Source organism: Dendrobates tinctorius, unplaced genomic scaffold, assembly GCF_039654945.1.
Source record: "Dendrobates tinctorius isolate UK_male_01 unplaced genomic scaffold, ASM3965494v1 ptg000051l, whole genome shotgun sequence".
Classification (NCBI taxonomy): Eukaryota; Metazoa; Chordata; class Amphibia; order Anura; family Dendrobatidae; genus Dendrobates; species Dendrobates tinctorius.
In genome coordinates, this window is record NW_027361719.1 from 21,461,491 (window position 1) to 21,481,323 (window position 19,833).

Sequence of the window (19,833 nt, forward strand, 5' to 3'; positions counted from 1 at the left end):
CCTGTCTCTGGGGTGGGTACAGCCACCAATACCAAACACATACCCAGTCTTAATGATGGCAGGGTGGGACTGAGGGCCATCTCAGAATGAAAGACCCCATACACTGCCAGCTCCTCATGTACAGCACAACAGCAGCTTCCATTGCAAAGTGCCGGCCTCCAAAGTCCCCGAAATCTTGTCCCAGGAGACAAATCCTGGTGGTAATTCTATTTTTCACATAAGGGTGTCGTAATACTAGAAAAGCCAAAAGCTGTTCCTTTACGGTCAGCAGCGGGTTATATGGGGTGTGTAAAAGCAGAGGTGCTGACGCTGTGATACAGGGTACGGGAAGACGGATTTTCCCTTATCAATACATGTACAAATCCAGTTATCTTTGCAATAATGATATCAATAAAAAAAGAATACATCTACTGTATGGAGGTCTCTATGTTTAGGTATAAAAAAAAATTAAGTACCATTAATGAGTTTTTGCCGCGGAGTATTTTCGCTTTATCAAAAACACGGCTTCTAATAGTTTCAGTAAGGTGGATAAGGTTTATAGCAATCTCGAGCCACCTGTGGGGTTTTTTTTGTTTATTTTTTTTTACTCCGCGTAAACGGAGCTGCGGTGCGTTTCAGACACGCGACATGACAATTTCTCTTGCGGGTATTCTGATATTTATGTGCAGGTTTTCCCATAGACTTGCATTAGATACAGAAAATCCGCATTTAAAAACCACAAGTGCAATTTTTGTACTTTTCCGCTGTGGAAACTAAATAAACACAACACAAGTAGTCTGCACCCACAGGACTATCAATGAAGTTTTGTAAAATTTAAATACCAGGAAGTATCAAAAGCAAAGTAGCTTTATATATAGAAAGTGAAACAGCAAAAAGACAAAAAAAAACGCAGCGTCAAAACCCAAATTTACATAATAGGTGCAGAAAATCTGCAACATCAAAAACTAGCCAAATACTCACCTTTAGGCCCAAATGAAGTCGGTTTACTTTGAGGCTATGTGCACAGGTTGCGGATTGTAAGCGTTTTTGCTGCGGTTTTTCGCCGCTTACATAACGCAACCCTCTGACCTTTCCCGATGCTGGCGCACTGCAGTAACAGGGCAGAGAAGTATGTCTGTGCAGGAGCGCATTGCCGTGGAGCGATGAAGCAAGCAGGAGGACGGCGTTGCAAGACTGCCTGCAACACCCATCGGACCGGACACCCCCCCTGGGTGAGTATAATAAAACTTATATTTCTTATTATGCAGGACGGACTGGGTGCTTATCTACTGCATTATAGAATGCTGTAGATAAGCCCTGAAAGGCAGCTGCCGCATCTTATAGCGGCCAAAACAGGTGGCAGATTCCCCTTTAAGCTGTAGAAGTCTGATCCAGATGCCACAAAAATTATGTTATTCATATCATACAGTAAGGGACCTGACTTTAAAACAGTTTGCAGCATAACTTCTTTGTCATACAGGCCTCATCCACACTCAAACAATTCTTTCTGTGACACGATACAGCACGCCATCTTTCAACTTTGAATTTACTGTCGCTGAAATTCATTTGTTTGCAGAGGTGGTTCAGAGTTTAATATCTATTTTTTTGTTGCTAATACTGTGCTCCTACCTCACTATCTGAGCAACATGACTGGAAAAAAGCGAGTGCCATAATTGAAGGCGTTCAAGGTGTACGTGGGGTGGATGGTAATGTTTAAGAAAGCACTATTGAACCAACGTCCCGTCCTATGCAAAGACAACTGACAACTTATGTTACTGGTCAGGCTACAACACTACGTTTCTTTGGCAGACGCACAGAGGTACGCCATGTCGATGATGCCTAGAAAGAGCATGTACTCGAATGGATGGCAAGTGCAGCTTTAAATGACCTCTCCTCCTCTTCCTCTACCTCAACATCACACCCAGTACAGTCCAGAAAGGTGGCACCCAAATTCCCCTTGCTTCCCCCCACGTCCCAACTATCCAACCGTTCAACTGACTGTAAGGAACCAGAGATGGGTGAGTCTGAAGATCTGTTCACAAATTCTATGCCATTTTTATCAGAAATGTACTTAAAAGCTTTGCAGAGTCAAGAGGAGGAAATCTGCACCGATGCCCCCAATTTTTTTTTAGCTTGGATCCGGAGCAGGACGAAGTACGGTCCAAACAGCATCCTGTCCTTTGTCATCAGACTCTAGCGCTGATGAATCATCAGCGCTAGCGGGTATAGCATAACGCGATCGCGTTATGCTATACCGTTTAACCAGCCCGTCAAAGCTATGCGTTGAATGGGCTGGTTAAACGCAGTGTGAACCTGGCCTGACCCCTGGGAGGGAGGCGATCATGATAAGAATCAGATATCTGAGGCTCATGCAGACTGCACTGTGATGTCAGGGCAAGAAGAGGAGGAGGGTGACTCCAAGGGCAAGGAATGTAATAACAAAGAGGATGATGATGCGGTGTTAGATCCCAGTTGGCGTGAACATAGAGGCAAACAGCTGAGTAGGTCATCTGAACAGGAAGACAAGGATACATTGCGATGTACGTTGCAGACACGTAGTGAAGTAGCCATGATGAGCAATGCATCCTCAGCCACAACTGTGCCTCTGATCAGCAGAGTCCACGGGTCTGCAGCTCGCAGGGGTGGCAAGGGTTGCCTAGCCTGGGCCTTTTTTGACACTGCAAAGGATGAGCCAACTCACGTAATCTGCCAATTTTGCAAAAAATAAAATACTGAGTCAAGGTAAAAAGTGCAATAATTTGACTACTACATGTATGAACTTTCACATGAGAAATCAACATGCTTTACTGTGGGAATCCCACTGCGCAGAAATGCGGACCAACAGACCTCAACAACCATCAGCCGCTTCTTCAATTGCATCTGATGCTTATTCCTCCTCCTCTGTTACCGTTCCAACTATTGAGATGCAGGTCTTTGACTGCAGAATCTCAGGTTCTTTATCTGCTCCAGTCACACTGACTGAGAGGCCGTCTTCAGCTGTAACAGAAGCGGACATGCCTGCTATTTTTAACTGATCTCAGAGAACGAGCACATCACACGCTTCTCAATCCACCGTAACATCTCCGCCTGCACCACTCTCACGGTCCAGCAGTTTGTCCGGTTCACCGTACTCCGCCCTCTCTCAGCACTGCAGCCAGCCTATGGTTCCGCAGTTGTGGTCACAAAAAAGATTGTTTCCTCCTACGCATGACAAAACTAAGGCTATGTGCACACGCTGCGGATTCTGCTGCAGATCCGCTGCGGATTTGGCCTCTACGGATCTGCAGCAGTTCGCAGACAATGTACAGTACAATGTAAGTCTATGTGATTTACATTCAGCTGTGAACATGCTGCGGATTTTCAATTGCGGAAAAGCTGCGGCTTGAATACGCAGAAAGAATTGACATGTCAAGTCCTTCTGCGGATTCTGTTGCGGTTTGCCACCTATTCCATTGTCCAGGTGTGAAACCGCAGGGGAAAACCGCTGGCCAATCCGCAGGTAAAACCGCAGGTCATTTTAAATGCGGTTTTACCTGCGGATCTGCAGATACAAATCTGAGGGTGAATCCGCAGCGTGTGCACATAGCCTTAGAGTTTGAACTCCACCATTTCCAAACTGTTGGCCACGGAAATGCTGCCTTGCTGCCTTTCTGCCTTGTGATACAGACTGTTTCCGAAAGCTGATGGCCGTCGCCATCCTCCATTACCAATTAGCCAGTTGCCATTACTTTTCTAAGAAAGCTGTGATTGCGCTACACCAGCATGTTACAGACAACATCATCCGTTCCTTGACAAAATCTCTGTCTGCCAGGGTGCATTTCACCAGAGACACTTGGACAAGTAAGCATGGCCAAGGGCGTTACTTCTTGCTGACTGCGCACTGGGTGACTCTGGTGACTGTGGGGCAGGTGCTGCTCCACAAGTCTTGGAATCCCCAAGGCTTGCAGGACAAACCTTCTGCCTCCTCCATTTCCTCTTGGGCCTCCACCTGCACCCTCATCCTCTGCCTTAATGAGACACACGTTCCAACAGTGCAGAGTGAACCCCCACCGCCTCCGTACTTCACAGCCAGGGTTCACCGCAATCAGGCAGTCTTAGAATTGATATGCCTTGGAGATCGCAGTCATACAGCTGAAGAGTTGTGGACAGCTCTCCAGGCTGAATTTAATCAATGGCTGTCTATACTGAACCTGCATCCAGGGAAGGCCTTGTCCAAAAACGGTACGAACCTGGTGGCGGCCCTACGACAAGGCAAGCTCACACACTTGCCATGTATGGCTCACGTCCTCAACCTGGTGGTACAGCATTTTCTCCGCCACTAACCTGGCCTGGGTGTGTTGCTCCACAAAGCATGTAAGCTTTGTGCTCATTTCCGCAGTTCGCACCTCTCTGGTCATCGACTTGCATCGATACAGAGGTCTTTGTCAATGCCAGTTAATAGGTTGATATGTGCCGACACCGTGGAATTCCACTCTGCACATGTTGCAGCAGAAACGAGCCCTAACGCAGTACGTTATATCGTATAGCCTAGGCCAACACAGTACAGACAATGTGTATATCACGTTTACAGAGTGGGCACAGATTAAGGACCTCTGCACCCTTTTGCACAGTTTCAAAATGGCTACTAAGATGATTAGCGCTGATGACGCCATCATCAGCATCACTATTCCGGTCATCTTTATGCTGGAGCAGACTTTGTATAGCCTGCGGGAGGAAATGGTGGTCCCAGAAGAAGAGGAGGAAGAAGAGGAGGAGCAAAGGAGGCTGCGGAAGGGATAACATTGTCTCTAAGTTCAAGACTGTCGTCACAGAGGCGGGTGCCAAGGCAGGGTGGATTACTGCAATTGAGGGGGGCTGGTTAGCAACTGTTATTGAAGGTACAAGATCCGGGGAACAAATGGAGGAGGAAGAGGTGATGGGCGAGCAACTGTCAGATAAAGAGAATTATCCTCCCGTTTGTTGTTTGCGGTTGGCGGGAGGGGACGGAGGAAATGAGCCTCATTGTTACCCAGCCACCAACACAGCATAAGCTTGGAAATCATAGTAGAGCCCGACATAGTGCAGAAAGAAGGCACCCCTATCTGCAACATAGGATTAGGAATAATGCTAACCACTGGGTTGCCATTCTGTTAGATCCACGTTATAAAGGTCTAGAAAGGGACCCGTGAATGCTGGAGTATCGAAACATGCTTTTACACAACCTTAAGAGAGCTTTTCCCCAAGACACCAGCGAAGCACACAGTTCGCATCGCAGCTATAGACTTCCAAATCTGGCACATCAATTCGTCAACGACAAAACATTAACAGCAGCGGTGGTGGAAATGGAAGAAGCAATTTCTGTCAATCCTTTGACACTTTTTTTTTCGACCAACTTGTGCACCAGCACAACAGAGTCCAGGTCTTACACGTGATGAACAAATGGAGAGGATGGTGCAGGAGGAGTATCTAGAACTGAATATCAATACCATCAGGGAGGGTTTGAACCTTTTCACATTTTGGTCTTCCAAAAAGGAGGAGTGGCCTGAGCTCGCCTCATGCCTTGGAGGATTTATCATGCCCGGCAGCCAACGTTCTCTCAGAGCGTGTCTTCAGTGCTGCTGGTGGTGTCCTGATGGATAAGCACATCCGGGTGTCCCCTGAAAGTGTAGACTGCCTAACTTTCATCAAGATGAACAAGTCATGGATCTCCAAGGACTTTTGCACCCCAATCGCAGACTGTACAGACTAGGTGATATTGCATTTTTTATTGTGATGCATTAATGTCAAATAACTGCACCCTGTGATATCTTTAGTATGGCTTCAGTGGCTTCTGCTGCTGATAACACAAATTTGAGGAAATATGAACAGTCATGATTGGTGTACATCTGTTGGGTTAGGTGTAGTGGAAGATGTCTATGTCCCAATTATACTATTTCTATTTTAGTGAGTTATTCCGCTTCGGTGTTGTCAGGCCCTCATTTTTTAAAATGTGAATACTCCTGGTTTGGTGTCCATCTGCTGGATTGGGTGTAGTGGAAGACCTGTTGGTCCCTAGTGTACTAATTCTACTGTGGTGAAATTGATGCCACTTTGGTGGTGTCTGCCAATAATTTTTGGAAATGTTAACACTCCTGGCTGGATCTCCTGCATGTGTGTTGCCAGTAGCAGTAGGCCTCAGACACCGTCAAGCCTCGACTTCCTTGGACTCAAATAACCGTGTTACTGTCCTTAAGTTTTTCTGACAATGGTAGTCTACAAAACTGATATTTGTGCTCCTGAGTGTGGCTCAGCATGAAAGCAGGTACAGGTGTTGCATGTGGTATGAGCGCTCCCAGCAAGGGGACCCTACACCGATCCCTTACCCACCTCATCTTACTGTGACGTGCAACTGAAAGCTGTAAATGCTGTCCCAGACCCCGATACCTCATGCCTGGCTGATTGCTGCAGTGCCAGGCTAAAATCTGTACTGTGGGTGAATTGACACCACTTTCCTGGTGTCTGTCCCTCATTTGATGTGTTTTGGCAGCATTTGGGGCAGTTATAAGGTGTTGTGTATGTGTTTGTTTTGCCTCCCATTGATGTGAATGGCGTTCGGTTATGTTCGGCGAATATTCGACAAATCGGCGAGTATTGCAAATTCAACAAACATAATCCGAACCGAACATTGAAATATTCGCTCATCTCTACTTACAACCACATAAATAAAAAAAAGAAAAAAAGGAAATTTTTAAATGGGTTGTTAACTTGCAAAAAAATGTGTACTTTGTCTAATCTCCAGAATTGCGGTAATACCCCAGGATATTAGTCTGCACTTTTACCCTATAGTGCAGCGTTCCCCAGTTCCAGTCCTCAAAAGCCACCAACAGGTCAGGTTTTAAGGATTTCCTTAGTATTGCCCAGGTGGTGGAATTATTGCCTGTGCAGGTGAGCAGATCTCACCTGTGCAATTTTAAGGGAAATTCTGAAAACATGACCTGTTGGTGGCTCTTGAGGACAGAAGTTGGGGAACACTGGTGTAGTGTATCTTGCCCTTAGCTGGTTTATGCTTTCACTTTTCCAAGATTCATCAAGATTTGTGTTTTGTACCCCAGTCTTGATTCATATTCATCAAATGCATTTAGAGAGGTGTGCCTCTAAAATGAGTATTTTCAAGTTATTAAATTGCTTTAATTAGTTATAAGCAAGCTTCTACTTGACATGTTTTTCCAAACTGCTGTAATTCTCCTTCAATGACAACTTTTATCTTAATAGTGCACAGCTGGTTTCCATGGAGCCCGGCCACTGGCGCCTGCCCAGACCCTGGCCGTGTGTCCAATAGCTAAATTCCAGGAAAGGTGTTAACTCTTAACATCCCAGCCACCTCTATTCAGCCCACTGATTTCTATACAGCAGCTATCCCTCACCTCCATCTCAGCTTCTGACAAGCTTCCGTTATAAATCATATATTGTGCAGAGTTGCTCAATAGACAACTTGAGAATACCCCTTTAATGAATTTGGTATATGTTTCAGTTGCCTTGTGCCAGTGTAAGAAGTGTACTCAAGTTGTGAACTAGAGCACATTTCTGTTGTAATTTATACCCCATAATTTCACCCTGCCCACAAGCAAGTAGAAACCGCAGAGGACCTGTCTGTCAAACTAGTCTCCCATTTGTCTTTAAAGTATGTTTTTCTCTGAAATGCCACAGTTTTTAGGATGTCTAACATACATGGCTGAAATCATACAGCCAATGCCTAATACATGCAGCCAATGGTTTAAGCAGCATGTATCCACTGTCAAGTTCCCTTTAAAAACAGCGAGTTATTAAAGGGAACCTGTTATGTGAAAAAATGCTATTAACATGCAGATATGGGGTTAATCGGCAGATTGATAGTGTTCTGAGCCTGCCCAGCACCGGCAATTAGAACCCTGCTGCCAGGAGGAAATTAACTTTAATCCTCCCAGTAGCATTCATGTTTCAGTCATGGGGGTGATGCCAGCCCGGATTCAGTTGCTGCTCTGTGCATAGAGATCAGCGGCTATAACCACGCCCCTAGCATTGACTGACAGCCGGCCCCAATGATGATCCTGCTGTCAGTCGGTGCCAGGGGCGCAGTTACATCGCCACTCAACGCGGTGAATGAACCTGCACCGACACCGCCTCCGTGACTGAAACTGGAATTCTGTCAAGGGGAATAAGGTTAACTTCCGCCTGGCAGCGAGGATTTAAGCACCAGAAATGTGGAGGTTCAGAAGGTTGCCTTTAATGTCTGTTGCCAGACAACATTTGTCACCCCCAAGCAGGAAAGCTAATTGTATTTGGTCAGACTGGAATATTTCTGCATGGTTGATATAACATTCACTTACATATTTCAGGAGCTTCATCGGATCCATCGGGACAATCCTTTTCACCATCACATCTCCAACCTTTTGATATGCACGTTACCTGGTCCTTGCAGGCAAAATGTTTAGGGCTACAGGTTTTTGGAGCTGGAAGAAGAAAAAAAAAAAAATACATTATTATCTATGAGAAATAAATTAAAAAAACAACAAATAAAAAAATAGACAATATAAAAATATATCAGGACATTAGCAATTGGTTTGAGAGGGCTGTAGTTCATACCGACAGGTCCATACAACATACCAGAGCCATTCTAAAGTACATGTCAGCTCTTCTTCCTCAACAAGACAAAAAAGCAGCGTCAAAAGCACGATAAAAACGCAAGTAACAAAATGCAACGTAAAAACGCAGTAACCTAACAAGTGCAGAAATTCTGCAGGGTCAATAACTGACCAAAATCTTATGGCGGGAAGGTGGCCTAGAGGGGGCAGATACACATCTAGTGCAAGGAACTTCATAGAAATACATAGCGAGAAGTTCTGAGAATACACAGAACAATGGCATTTAAGTGTGCAGACACCATTGCTGGCATCAAAAGACGTCTGGTTGTGTTTTACACCGTGAAAAAGCTTGAAGATAACAGCAATAAAAGCCAAATGTTCAGGAAATCAGCTGGACGTCCATGATGCTGCACAAGCTCAGTGATCTTGAGTATTGCTAGTACGTATTGAAAGTCATTTTTTAATTTTTAAAATTCACATTTTTGGAACTGAACATACTACGATTTCTAGGTTCTAGTCAAAAATTTGGCGCAATAAAAGGAGATTTCTAATTATTTCGTATTTTTATAAATCCTGTGTAAGGTTAAACAGTCAAACCCAACACCTGAGGTGCAGACCCTCGTAAAAGGAACGATTCACACTCAGGAAACCATGACCTCCTGACGTGCTCTACTTTTAAAGTAAAAAAGGAGAAGGTCCAGCTGGTACAAAAAGGCTATTTATTGAAGATTCAGATTAAAATCGGCATTCCGCAGAGCGGTAACGCAGCAACGCGTTTCGAACACCACATGTGTTCTTTGTCAGAGCTGCATAATGACATACGGGGTTACAATATATACACTCCCAATACAGATACCACTCCCCCTTACAGATCACATGATTATAGCAACACATATAATGTGAAAATTATTAAGAAAAACAGACAAAAATATATATAAAAACATTCAGATTATACAAAAAAACATGAAGAATGCTTCCAGGACGGAAGTTCAATAATGAAATAGTAGCTCTCTTAGAAGATTAAGTCCACAAGGATGACAGGTGTTCAGATTAAACATCCAGAAAGCCTCACGATCAAGCAAAAACTTGCGGATATCACCTCCTCTTGCTGACGGAACGATTTTTTTCTATTGCAAATACTTGAAAGGATGCTGTATTACGTTCATGAAAGTGTACAAAATGTTTAGCTGCCTGTGACATTGTACGAGAAGAATCAGAAATGTTACATATACAATTTAAATGTTCAGAGATCCGTTTTTTCAAATTGCGGATAGTGCACCCGACATGCATCTTATTACATATAGAGCAATTCATTATATATACCACATATTTACTATTGCAGTTCAAGAATTGTGTTATATTAAATTGTTCCGAACAGTTAGAATCGGAAAAATTCTTAGTAGTCACAACAAATTTACATATTCTACACCGACTTTCACCACATTTGAAAAAACCTTTGCAATGAAGCCATGTAGAATTGTCATTTTTTCTCTTGTTATTAGGAATTGGTAAAAAACTACCCGGTGTTCTGGCTCTTTTAGCTACACCGCACATCCTGGTTCCAATATTTTAGATAATATTGTATCCTCCTCTAAGGCTGGTTTCACACTTGCGTTTTTTTTCGCAGGATTTTAGCGCTAAAAAACGCATGCGTTTTTTTTCCTATACTTTGCATGGGATGCGCTTATGTGCGCATACACATGCGTTTGTATTCGTTTTTGCGCGCATGCGTTTTTTTGCAGTATGTGCTCGGGCGCACAAAATGCATCCTGTTGCATTTTTTGGGCGTCCGACTTGCCTCAAAAAAACGCATGCGCGCGCAATGCGTTTTTTAGCAGCAAGACACCCATTATAAGTCTATGGGTGCGCATTGGCATGCTTATGTATGCGTTTTTTTGCACATGCGTTTTTTTTGTTAACCATGGAATTTAGGGGTTTGGGTTAGAGATAGGGTTAGTTAAGGGGGTTTAGGGTTAGGGTTAGGGTCAGGGTTAGTTAGGGTTTAGGGTTTGGGTTAGGGTTAAGTATGGTTTGGTTAAGGGTTAGGGTTAGGGTCAGGGTTAGGGTCAGGGTTAGTAAAGTCATGGTTTGGGTTAGTGTGAGGGGCCACCTAATGTTTGGAAAAAACGCAAACGCGGTAAAAACGCACTAAAAACGCATACAAACGCATAAAAATGCTGCGTTTTTTTCATGCATGTTCATAAAAATGCTTGAAAAAAACGCAGCAGTTGTATGCTTTTGTATGCGTTTTTTCAATGCGTTTTTTTGCGGGAAAAACGCGCTGCAAAAAAAAGCAAGTGTGAAATTAGCCTAAAAGAGGTAAATATTTTAAAACTATTTTTTTGATATGGTGAAATTGAGGACTGTAGCATAACGATAATACCGGTTTGGGCTGCCATTTTTTCTTATTAAATGTGTCTCCTTCCAAAAGGTCAAAACGATTTTTCTTTTCCACTATATTTATTGCTCTATGAAGCATCCAATTTGGATACCCACGATTACGGAGTTTTCTTTCACTCTTCCAACTCACCCCTCAATTTCACTTCATCATTACAATTACGCTTTATGCGGGTAATTCCCCAACAGGGATTGATCTGATGGTGTGCTTAGGATGACAGCTGTGCGCATGTAATATACTGTTCCCCGACATTAGTTTAGAGAAGGTGGAAGTCATGATTATATGCCCTCCAAAAACAGATCTATAAAAGAAATGGAAGAAATATGAGTACTGGACGTGAAGGAAAGACCAAATGAATTATTGTTGATATATTTGACAAATTCAGGAATAATAACAATGTCCCCCCTCCAAATGAACAGGAGATCATCGATAAATCGTCCATACCAATATATGCTATTAATAAATGGATTGGAGTCTGCATATAAGTAATTGAGTTCCCAATAAGACATTACCAGGTTAGCTACAGCCGGGGAAAATTTCGTCCCCATTGAAACCCCCTACATTGCAAATAAAATTGGTTGTCAAAATTAAAAATTGTTATTATTCCTGAATTTGTCAAATATATCAATAATTCATTTGGTCTTTCCTTCACGTCCAGTACTCATATTTCTTCCATTTCTTTTTTAGATCTGTTTTTGGAGGGCAAAGGTAATATAATCATGGCTTCCACCTTCTCTAAACCAATGTCGGGGAACAGTATATTACATGTGCACAGCTGTCATCCTAAGCACACCATCAGATCAATCCCTGTTGGGGAATTTACCCGCATAAAGCGTAATTGTAATGATGGCTTAATTGCAAAGGTTTTTTCAAATGTGGTGAAAGTCGGTGTAGAATATGTAAATTTGTTGTGACTACTAAGAATTTTTCCGATTCTAACTGTTCGGAACAATTTAATATAACACAATTCTTGAACTGCAATAGTAAATATGTGGTATATATAATGAATTGCTCTATATGTAATAAGATGCATGTCGGGTGCACTATCCGCAATTTGAAAAAACGGATCTCTGAACATTTAAATGGTATATGTAACATCTCTGTTTCTTCTCGTACAATGTCACAGGCAGCTAAACATTTTGTACATTTTCATGAACGTAATACAGCATCCTTTCAAGTATTTGCAATAGAAAAAATAGTTCCATCAGCAAGGAGGTCATATCCGCAAGTTTTTGCTTGATCGTGAGGCTTTCTGGATGTTTATTCTGAACACCTGTCATCCTTGTGGACTTAATCTTCTAAGAGAGCTACTATTTCATTATTGAACTTCCGTCCTGAAAGCATACTTTATGTTTTTTGTATAATATTCTGAATGTCTTTATATATATTTTTGTCTCTTTTTCTTTATAATTTTCACATTATATGTGTTGCTATAATCATGTGATCTGTAAGGGGGAGTGGTATCTGTATTGGGAGTGTATATATTGTAACCCCGTATGTCATTATGCAGCTCTGACATGACAAAGAACACATGTGGTGTTCGAAACGCGTTGCTGGGTTACCGCTCTGCGGAATGCCGATTTTAATCTGAATCTTCAATAAATAGCCTTTTTGTACCAGCTGGACCTTCTCCTTTTTTGCATTACTCCCAGTGGTCTCCTGGCAGTCCGTGCTGACAACACGCCACAGCAGGTGAGCTGGCTCCGTTTTTTCTTTCTACTTTTAAGTGTTTTTCTATGATCTCTGCAGTTTATGAAATTCCTTTCTCATCAATAACGCACTGTAACACATTCATTGCCCAGTGATAAATGAATCGTGCATGAATATGGCTAGACTACATGAACCTTCCTCCACTGGCCACTTCAGGGTGGTTATCTTACACCAACGGGGACAGATTACAATGTCACAAATGGGGCTACTGTGTAAAGTCTAGATCTTAAAGCCCCTATTGAACCACAAACCTGGAACAATACCCCGGGGCTGAGGACGGCAGGGCACAAGTGATCTACATATATTTATCACATAGAACCGGGACTACGACATAATGCCTGTGTTCAGATGAGGATATAAACTATACGTAGAGGGTTGAGCCGAGGATTAATGAACGCCACTAGCCTCCTCACTACAAGACATTTCCCAAATTTGATCACAGAGGAATTACAGACTTCATGGAAGGATTTGTAGTCTTCTTGTCCTGGACGGAAACTAGTGACTAGGGATGAGCACACCCGTGGATGTTCAGGTTCGTCCAAACTTTACTCCAAAGTTCAGTTCAGGTACCAGACCTCTACCCGAACCTGAATCTCTCAGAAATCAATGGCTACATGAACTTTGGTGCTGTAAAATTATTGCCGTAAGGGCTAAGGAGCTGTCAGAGAAGGCAGCGTACCCCCACAGAGTTTCTCTCCCACTCACACAGTTCTCCCGGAACTCCACACACCAAAATGGACTTCTGGGAGAAGTCAGTGTTCAGAGTTCAGCACCCAGTACGAACCTAAACGTTACAGTTCGGGTTCGCTCATCTCTACTAGTGACCCAAATAACAGAGGTGCATGTAGTCACTGGGGATGGCACTAGTGCACATTCGGATGTTGGATTTAGTGTCTGTCGGAGGTCCGGATGTCTCGTTTCTTCTCCAGAATAAAACCACTGGCATTTGGATGTTCTTGTCGGGGAGACTTTCTTTGCGCCATCTCCATCATTAAGGCTTGGTTTACACACACGGTAATTTGTGTTGTGTGACAGCAATTCTCAGAAGAAATCACATGTGCAACTTGTCTACAATTTTCTGTCGGTGGATTATTTTAGAGCTATGACTATGGCAGTGTGACTTGCGATCAGCCATAGAAAATCCAACATATTTGGAATGGATTTCAGGTCCCAAACATTAAAAACTGTGAAAAAACCCTTTCACATTGGACTACAGATGGCCGAACCCCCATACCAGCGGGATCAGCAGTCAGTCTGATGTGTATGGGGGGCTTCTGACTCTTCCACTGACAGATGATGTTGGGGGATCTTGCATGATGAGTTTCAGCAGCTGATCTTTTTGTTCTCCTTCAGTTGTAAAGTGCTGCAGAATATGTTGGTGCAATATACATAAAATTATTATTAAAATGATTACTGTCTGTGGCTCTCACTTTTAGAACAAGGGACTGCTCTGCCGAGCCATAAGTACCGGGGTATGGAGGAGACGGGAAGATACTATAATTCTTTGATGTCTCCAAAAACAATCAACCATCCAATGCAGTTATGCCATCTTTTTGGGTGAATGCTATTAAAAAATTATATTATTTAAAAAAAAAAAAAAAATCCATGTGAAAGTAATGCCCAGAATGATTGCTCTATACAGGATGCAAATAGGCAAAAAAAAAAAAAAGGCTGTGTGCAATACTAGATTATTCTATACAATGATATCCAGGAATATGTATGTTACATATATACGGTACTTTTTTTATTATTATTTTACATGGGGATGCTGTAAGTTACACAAGCCACTGCCTAGAATCATCGCAGGCGTCCGATCAAAGTATTCACCGGAAACCACACTCCTAATGTGAACAGAACAGATGCAGATCGGTGAAATATTGATACAAATCAGAGGCAGTCGCACTTATTACTATGGAATAGGGACAGCACGAAGACTTTTCAATATAGGAGAGCACTTCATCTTCTGCAAGTTGCCTGCCTTACATCCACCAGAGGAATCGCAGATCACAGACTGAATTCAGTGATTTTTGTTATAGATACAATAAACTCTTGTTTTAATATATAGTAATGATTAATACCTTTAACAAGAAAAGTGAGAGCGTTCTGCAGAGCCTCTTCTGATTAGCAGGCCCGGCACAACTCATCGTTGTGGCCTGACGCACGCATGATGTCCTATCAGGCCAACTAAGAAGAGGCGCCGGTGATATCAGAAGGTAGTAGGCTCTCGGGATTCTGGACAGTGGCCATGAACTACAGATGTGCTGTAGCGGATCCTGCAAATATTTTTAACTCAACTCTATATATGATGCATTATTCTATTGTATTTATGGAGGGACCCAACTGGGATGAGTCTTTGCTGTGGCTATAAATTATATATTTGGCTTATTATCTACCAAAAAGTAGTTTGGAATTGTTTCAATTTGTTGTGCATGTGATTTCTGTTGAGCCCTCGCTGTATGTCCCTAATGAGTGAGCCAATTCCTTGCATACTGTTGGTGGCGTTGCCTAATTTAGTCGCCTCACCTCGGCATGCCAGGATTGACATGTAAGAAATGTTATCCCTTGGATGTCGGTCAGAAGCCTCTCCCGCAGCCAAACCAGATCTCACACTTTGCACTGACGAGAGGCAGTACCCCGAAACACAGTGTCACAAGAGTTCATGTCCTCATCCTCTTTGAAGAGACAACTTGCTAATTTAGTTTTGCCCTGGTGAATGCCATTACATACCTTTTTGCTGGCTACCTTTCTGCTCTTTACCTATCCACTGTTGTGCCGTTACAATCATGGTGGACTATAACAAGCCAGAGCTGTGCAGTGCAGACGGGGCTACGGCATCGCCCAGTAAAAGTCTGATATTATTTATGACTGTTATCTTTTTTCTGCCGTTTTAAACCTTCTACACTTCAGAAGTTATGATCTGAATTGCGTGTGTATTCACAAATAGCAGCTTTCAGAGGAGATGTCTACACAATTCATTTTGTGGCCTTTCTAAATATTATTGAGGGTTTCATAAAATTAAATGTCTCAGCGTAAACGTTGGCAGAGGCACTTTTCTTCTCGGCTTCATTTCCAAACCCTCTCGGACTTGTTTAGGCTGCACTTGAGGCAAGGAGAAGTGATCGTACGAGCACTATAAATGCTGATGTGAGAAGATAACCGCTTGGGTCACTACATCAATTTCACTGTAATGATGCCGCAATGCAGTGATGATGGGGGTCAAAAAGGTGAGAAATAACAACCCTGCCGATATAGAGGTATAGCATGGAACGTCAGATAACGAGAAGAGGTCAACAATGACTTCCAGTGGCAGAAAAACAAACAAACACGTTGAAAGCATATTAAAACGTGTTTGTGACCGGTCCCACCATGCATGAGGTGGACCTCTTGATGACACTGGTACCTCATCCGACCACAGATGAAGCCCTTTAAATTCTAGATCACTTCTTTAATGTGCTGAGATTCTCAGAAGTCATCAGAAAACAAACATCAGTTATTTGAGATTTTTTCCAATTTTTAATTAACGTTTCAATATTATCTCCTGGATTCAATGAGGTAACCAGAAACTGGGCAGCTTCCAATCCGTGAGATAAAGCGGCAGGGTGTCAAGTTGAATGTTTGCTCTAATTACAATCCATCAAACTTACAATTGTCATCCCTATGCAATTCAATACTGTAACTAGAGGCTATAGAAATCCGGTACAGAAATTGGCTCACAAGCCACCAAATTGGCAATTCAAAGACAGATGAAACGATTAAGAAAATAATAAGTAGATAACTGAGAGTAAAGCAGGACCTTATAAATAAAATCCAAAGCAGCAGCTCATCCTGGCACAGCCAAAGAGTAATACAGTCTTGCAGGGCCTCCATTATATAGTGCAGTAATATATATCACTGACTGTCTCGCAGCATCTATACTATAGAGCAGGGGTGGGGAACCTTAGACCCAAGTTCTGTACAGCCCTTGATGACTTTCACTACTGAATGCTGTGGTGCGTTTGTGACGCCCCTGAGGGTTCAGTCGCCACAGAGGTACTGCACCTCATCCAGAGGTGTGGTATTCCGCTCTCAGGTAAGGAGGGGGCACCATACAGAACTCACACACTTGCATCCAACACCAGACCTCTCATGCGCAGGGAGGGACTGGGCAGAGGGTGTGGGTGGAGAAAGCTGCAGGGGGAGCTGCAGGAAGTGACAGTTGGAGGGAAAGTGTTCAGTTGGTGCTGGGGACTTGAGCAGTGAGGAGCTCATCCCTGGACCAGCAGACAGTAGAAAGAAGGAAAGACAGAACAACAGAAAGATGAGCTTCAGTGGAAGAGAGAAAGAAGGGGTCCTAGGGGCACGGGCAGGGAGGAATCCAACCGTGGGGCCCGTATCCACGCCGACCGTAGTCGGGTGGAGGGACCAGGTCACAGTAGGGGACCGGCCCCAGACTAGTGGAGAAACTAAGGACTCAGCTAGCTAACCGGAGGTTGCAGTATCTGCATGTGCTGCAGCCACATCCAACACATTCGCTGAAAAGGCAGCCGGATAGGATCAGGGGACCTAGAATGTCGCCAGACAAGATCTGAGGCTGCTGGCTTGGGACACTGTGTGTGAAGGCGCAGGGTAGGAGGAGGGAGCCAGTGCAGTGAGACGGCCAGGAAAGGAACATCTGAAGGGGGTTCTGACACTGTATACCTCAAATTACCTGTGAGCTGGCTGAACCAACGACCCAGAGGCCACAGCACCCCGGCTGGGGAATGTAACAGAAAGAACTGTGAGTAAAAGTGTGAAGGCTGCACTCCACTGTGTCCTCTGACTTATTCACAGCGTCACCTGCCTTGCATCACAACCACCATCATCACCTCTAACACCTATAACTGCCCTGGGGCTAGCTCCTCCCCTGGAGAGCTGTAACAACTGTGCTACATCACCAACAGCCCCAGCGGTCTCTTTTGCAGCGTCGGCTATCACCTTCCTTGCCGAACACCAAGGGTGGCGTCACGCATCATCCCCATCTTTATTCCCCAAAACCATCATCATCATCATCACCATCATCATCATCTTCTTCTTCTTCATTGCACGCCCAGGGCTATGGACTGGGGCAGCGCTGCCAGGACATCCCCCTTAAGAACTGACCGGCCCGGTACCGAGTAACCCCGGCCCTAGGGGGCGCTACACATGCAATAAAAGATTACGTCTTGACACTATTGCAAGCGTCAGGACGTATTTAGTTGGAGTTAGCATGCAATCTGTATTGACCCTGAAGGATGATATAAATATCCAAATGGCCTTTGGTAGAAAAAAAAAATTCCCTACCCCTGCTATAGAGGCTGCGAGACAATCTGTGATATGTACGACTGTACCATAATATACTATAGGGGCACTGTGATGCAGGTTCATGATAATACTACTGCCAGGGTCGGACAGGCCTACCGGGAGACCGGAATATTCTCCGGTGGGCCTCGGCGAGCACCCGAGCAGGACGAGTAGGGGGCCCACTGGTTTCAAATGAATGTGCGTCCGAGGACACGCATTCTGCTGAAATGTATTGGCTCGTCGCAATAGTTAACGAGGCAGGCGGCTGACGTATGTGCGCCCGTCGCGAGCGTATCAAGTCACTGTCATGCGGTGCCTGAGACAGGCGCACTCATGTCAGCCACCGGCCTCTGCTAGGTCGGCAACAATTTTAACATGAGTGCACCGGATCTGTTAGAAGAGGACGCGCGGTGCAGGGAGGTAAGAGGCTTTTTTTCCCCTTCTGTGGATGCGGCATGATACTGCTGCCAGGGCAAGGGACAGTGGAGGCACAGTCAAGCCAAGGGACATTTTGGGGACTGATAAGCCAAAGGACAGTGGGAGCCAGCCACATGCACATTATTAAATAGAGAGGACCAGTATGAGGGACAATTACTATATGGGGGCAATTTTACAGCGATACCACCTTTATATTTTTAGATGTTCTGTGCTTTTAAACACTAAAAGCAAATTTTAGAGAAAAAAAAAAATTTTATCGCTTTATTCTGAGAGCTATAACTTTTTTATTTTTCCGCTGATGGAGCTGCATGATGTCTTGTTTTTTGTGAGACGAGAAGACATTTTCAGCGGTATCATGTTTATTTATATTAGTATTTTTTTATTGCGTTTTATTTCACTTTTTGTTCGGCGGTATGATGATAATCCATTGTTTTGTGCCTTTTTTTATGGTGTTCACTAAAGGGGGTAACTAGTGGGACAGTTTTATACGTTGGGTCGCTGCAAACGCGGTAACACCAAATATGTGTATTTTTATTGTTTATATATTTTTATTTTCATAAAAATATTTATGGGTACAATATATTTTTATTTATTTTTGTAGAGTTTCTATATTTTTTTTACATTTTTTTAAGTTTTTTTTAAACTTTTTTATAGATATGACATCTTTATATCAAGTGGGAATGAGCCCTTAGACTAATGAAACAGGAAGCATCTGCCAACATTAAACTGTATATGTTACATTACATATATAATCTATTCTATTATTTCTATACTCTGTTTTTCGGTGATTACTTTGTATACCCGTTCATACTGCACTCACACACAAATGATACACCATTTGAAAGGTAAACTTGCCCCCTTCAGCAAGAAAACAGTCAAACAAACCACACATCCACGATTTGTTCACAAAATACAGTTTAAACATTAATTTTCATAAACCTGCAGTAAGGAAAAATGACCTGCAGTTAGCACCACAGTACCTCAAAGCACACTACCAACACGTTTGTAAACATGCACTGCTTCTTCGCTGATCACTTCGCCCCACACACACACGATACACCATTTGAAAGGTAAACTTGCTCCCTTCAGCACAAAAATAGCCAAACAAACCACACATTTATGATTTTATCACTAAATATAGCTGAAACATTCATTTTCATAAACCTGCAGAAAGACACAATGACCTGCAGGTGGCACCTCAATCGGAAAGCATTTTTTGGCCTCTACTTATCAAAACAATTTATTGCATTACCAATCTACATATATAAATACCGGTCTGTGTTCATCATCTCATGAAATACATTTACATTTGACCAGCTTGCTTTTTTTTAAATTGCCTACGACCCTGACGACCAAAGTGCGAAAATTTTGCACGGCCAAGCTAGTGGGGTTATAATATAATATAATACGTTAAAATGTATATGATCAGAT

General features: G+C 43.2%; 1 protein-coding gene across 1 annotated transcript in view; it reads right to left on the reverse strand.

The window, feature by feature from the left end:
* LRP1 (LDL receptor related protein 1) overlaps positions 1–19,833 on the reverse strand; it is a 518,911-nt gene that overhangs the window by 396,174 nt on the left and 102,904 nt on the right. The window contains exon 2 of the mRNA XM_073576846.1: positions 8,304–8,426. Within this exon, the coding sequence (XP_073432947.1) occupies positions 8,304–8,426 (123 nt within the window). The remainder of the gene's footprint in view (positions 1–8,303; positions 8,427–19,833) is intronic.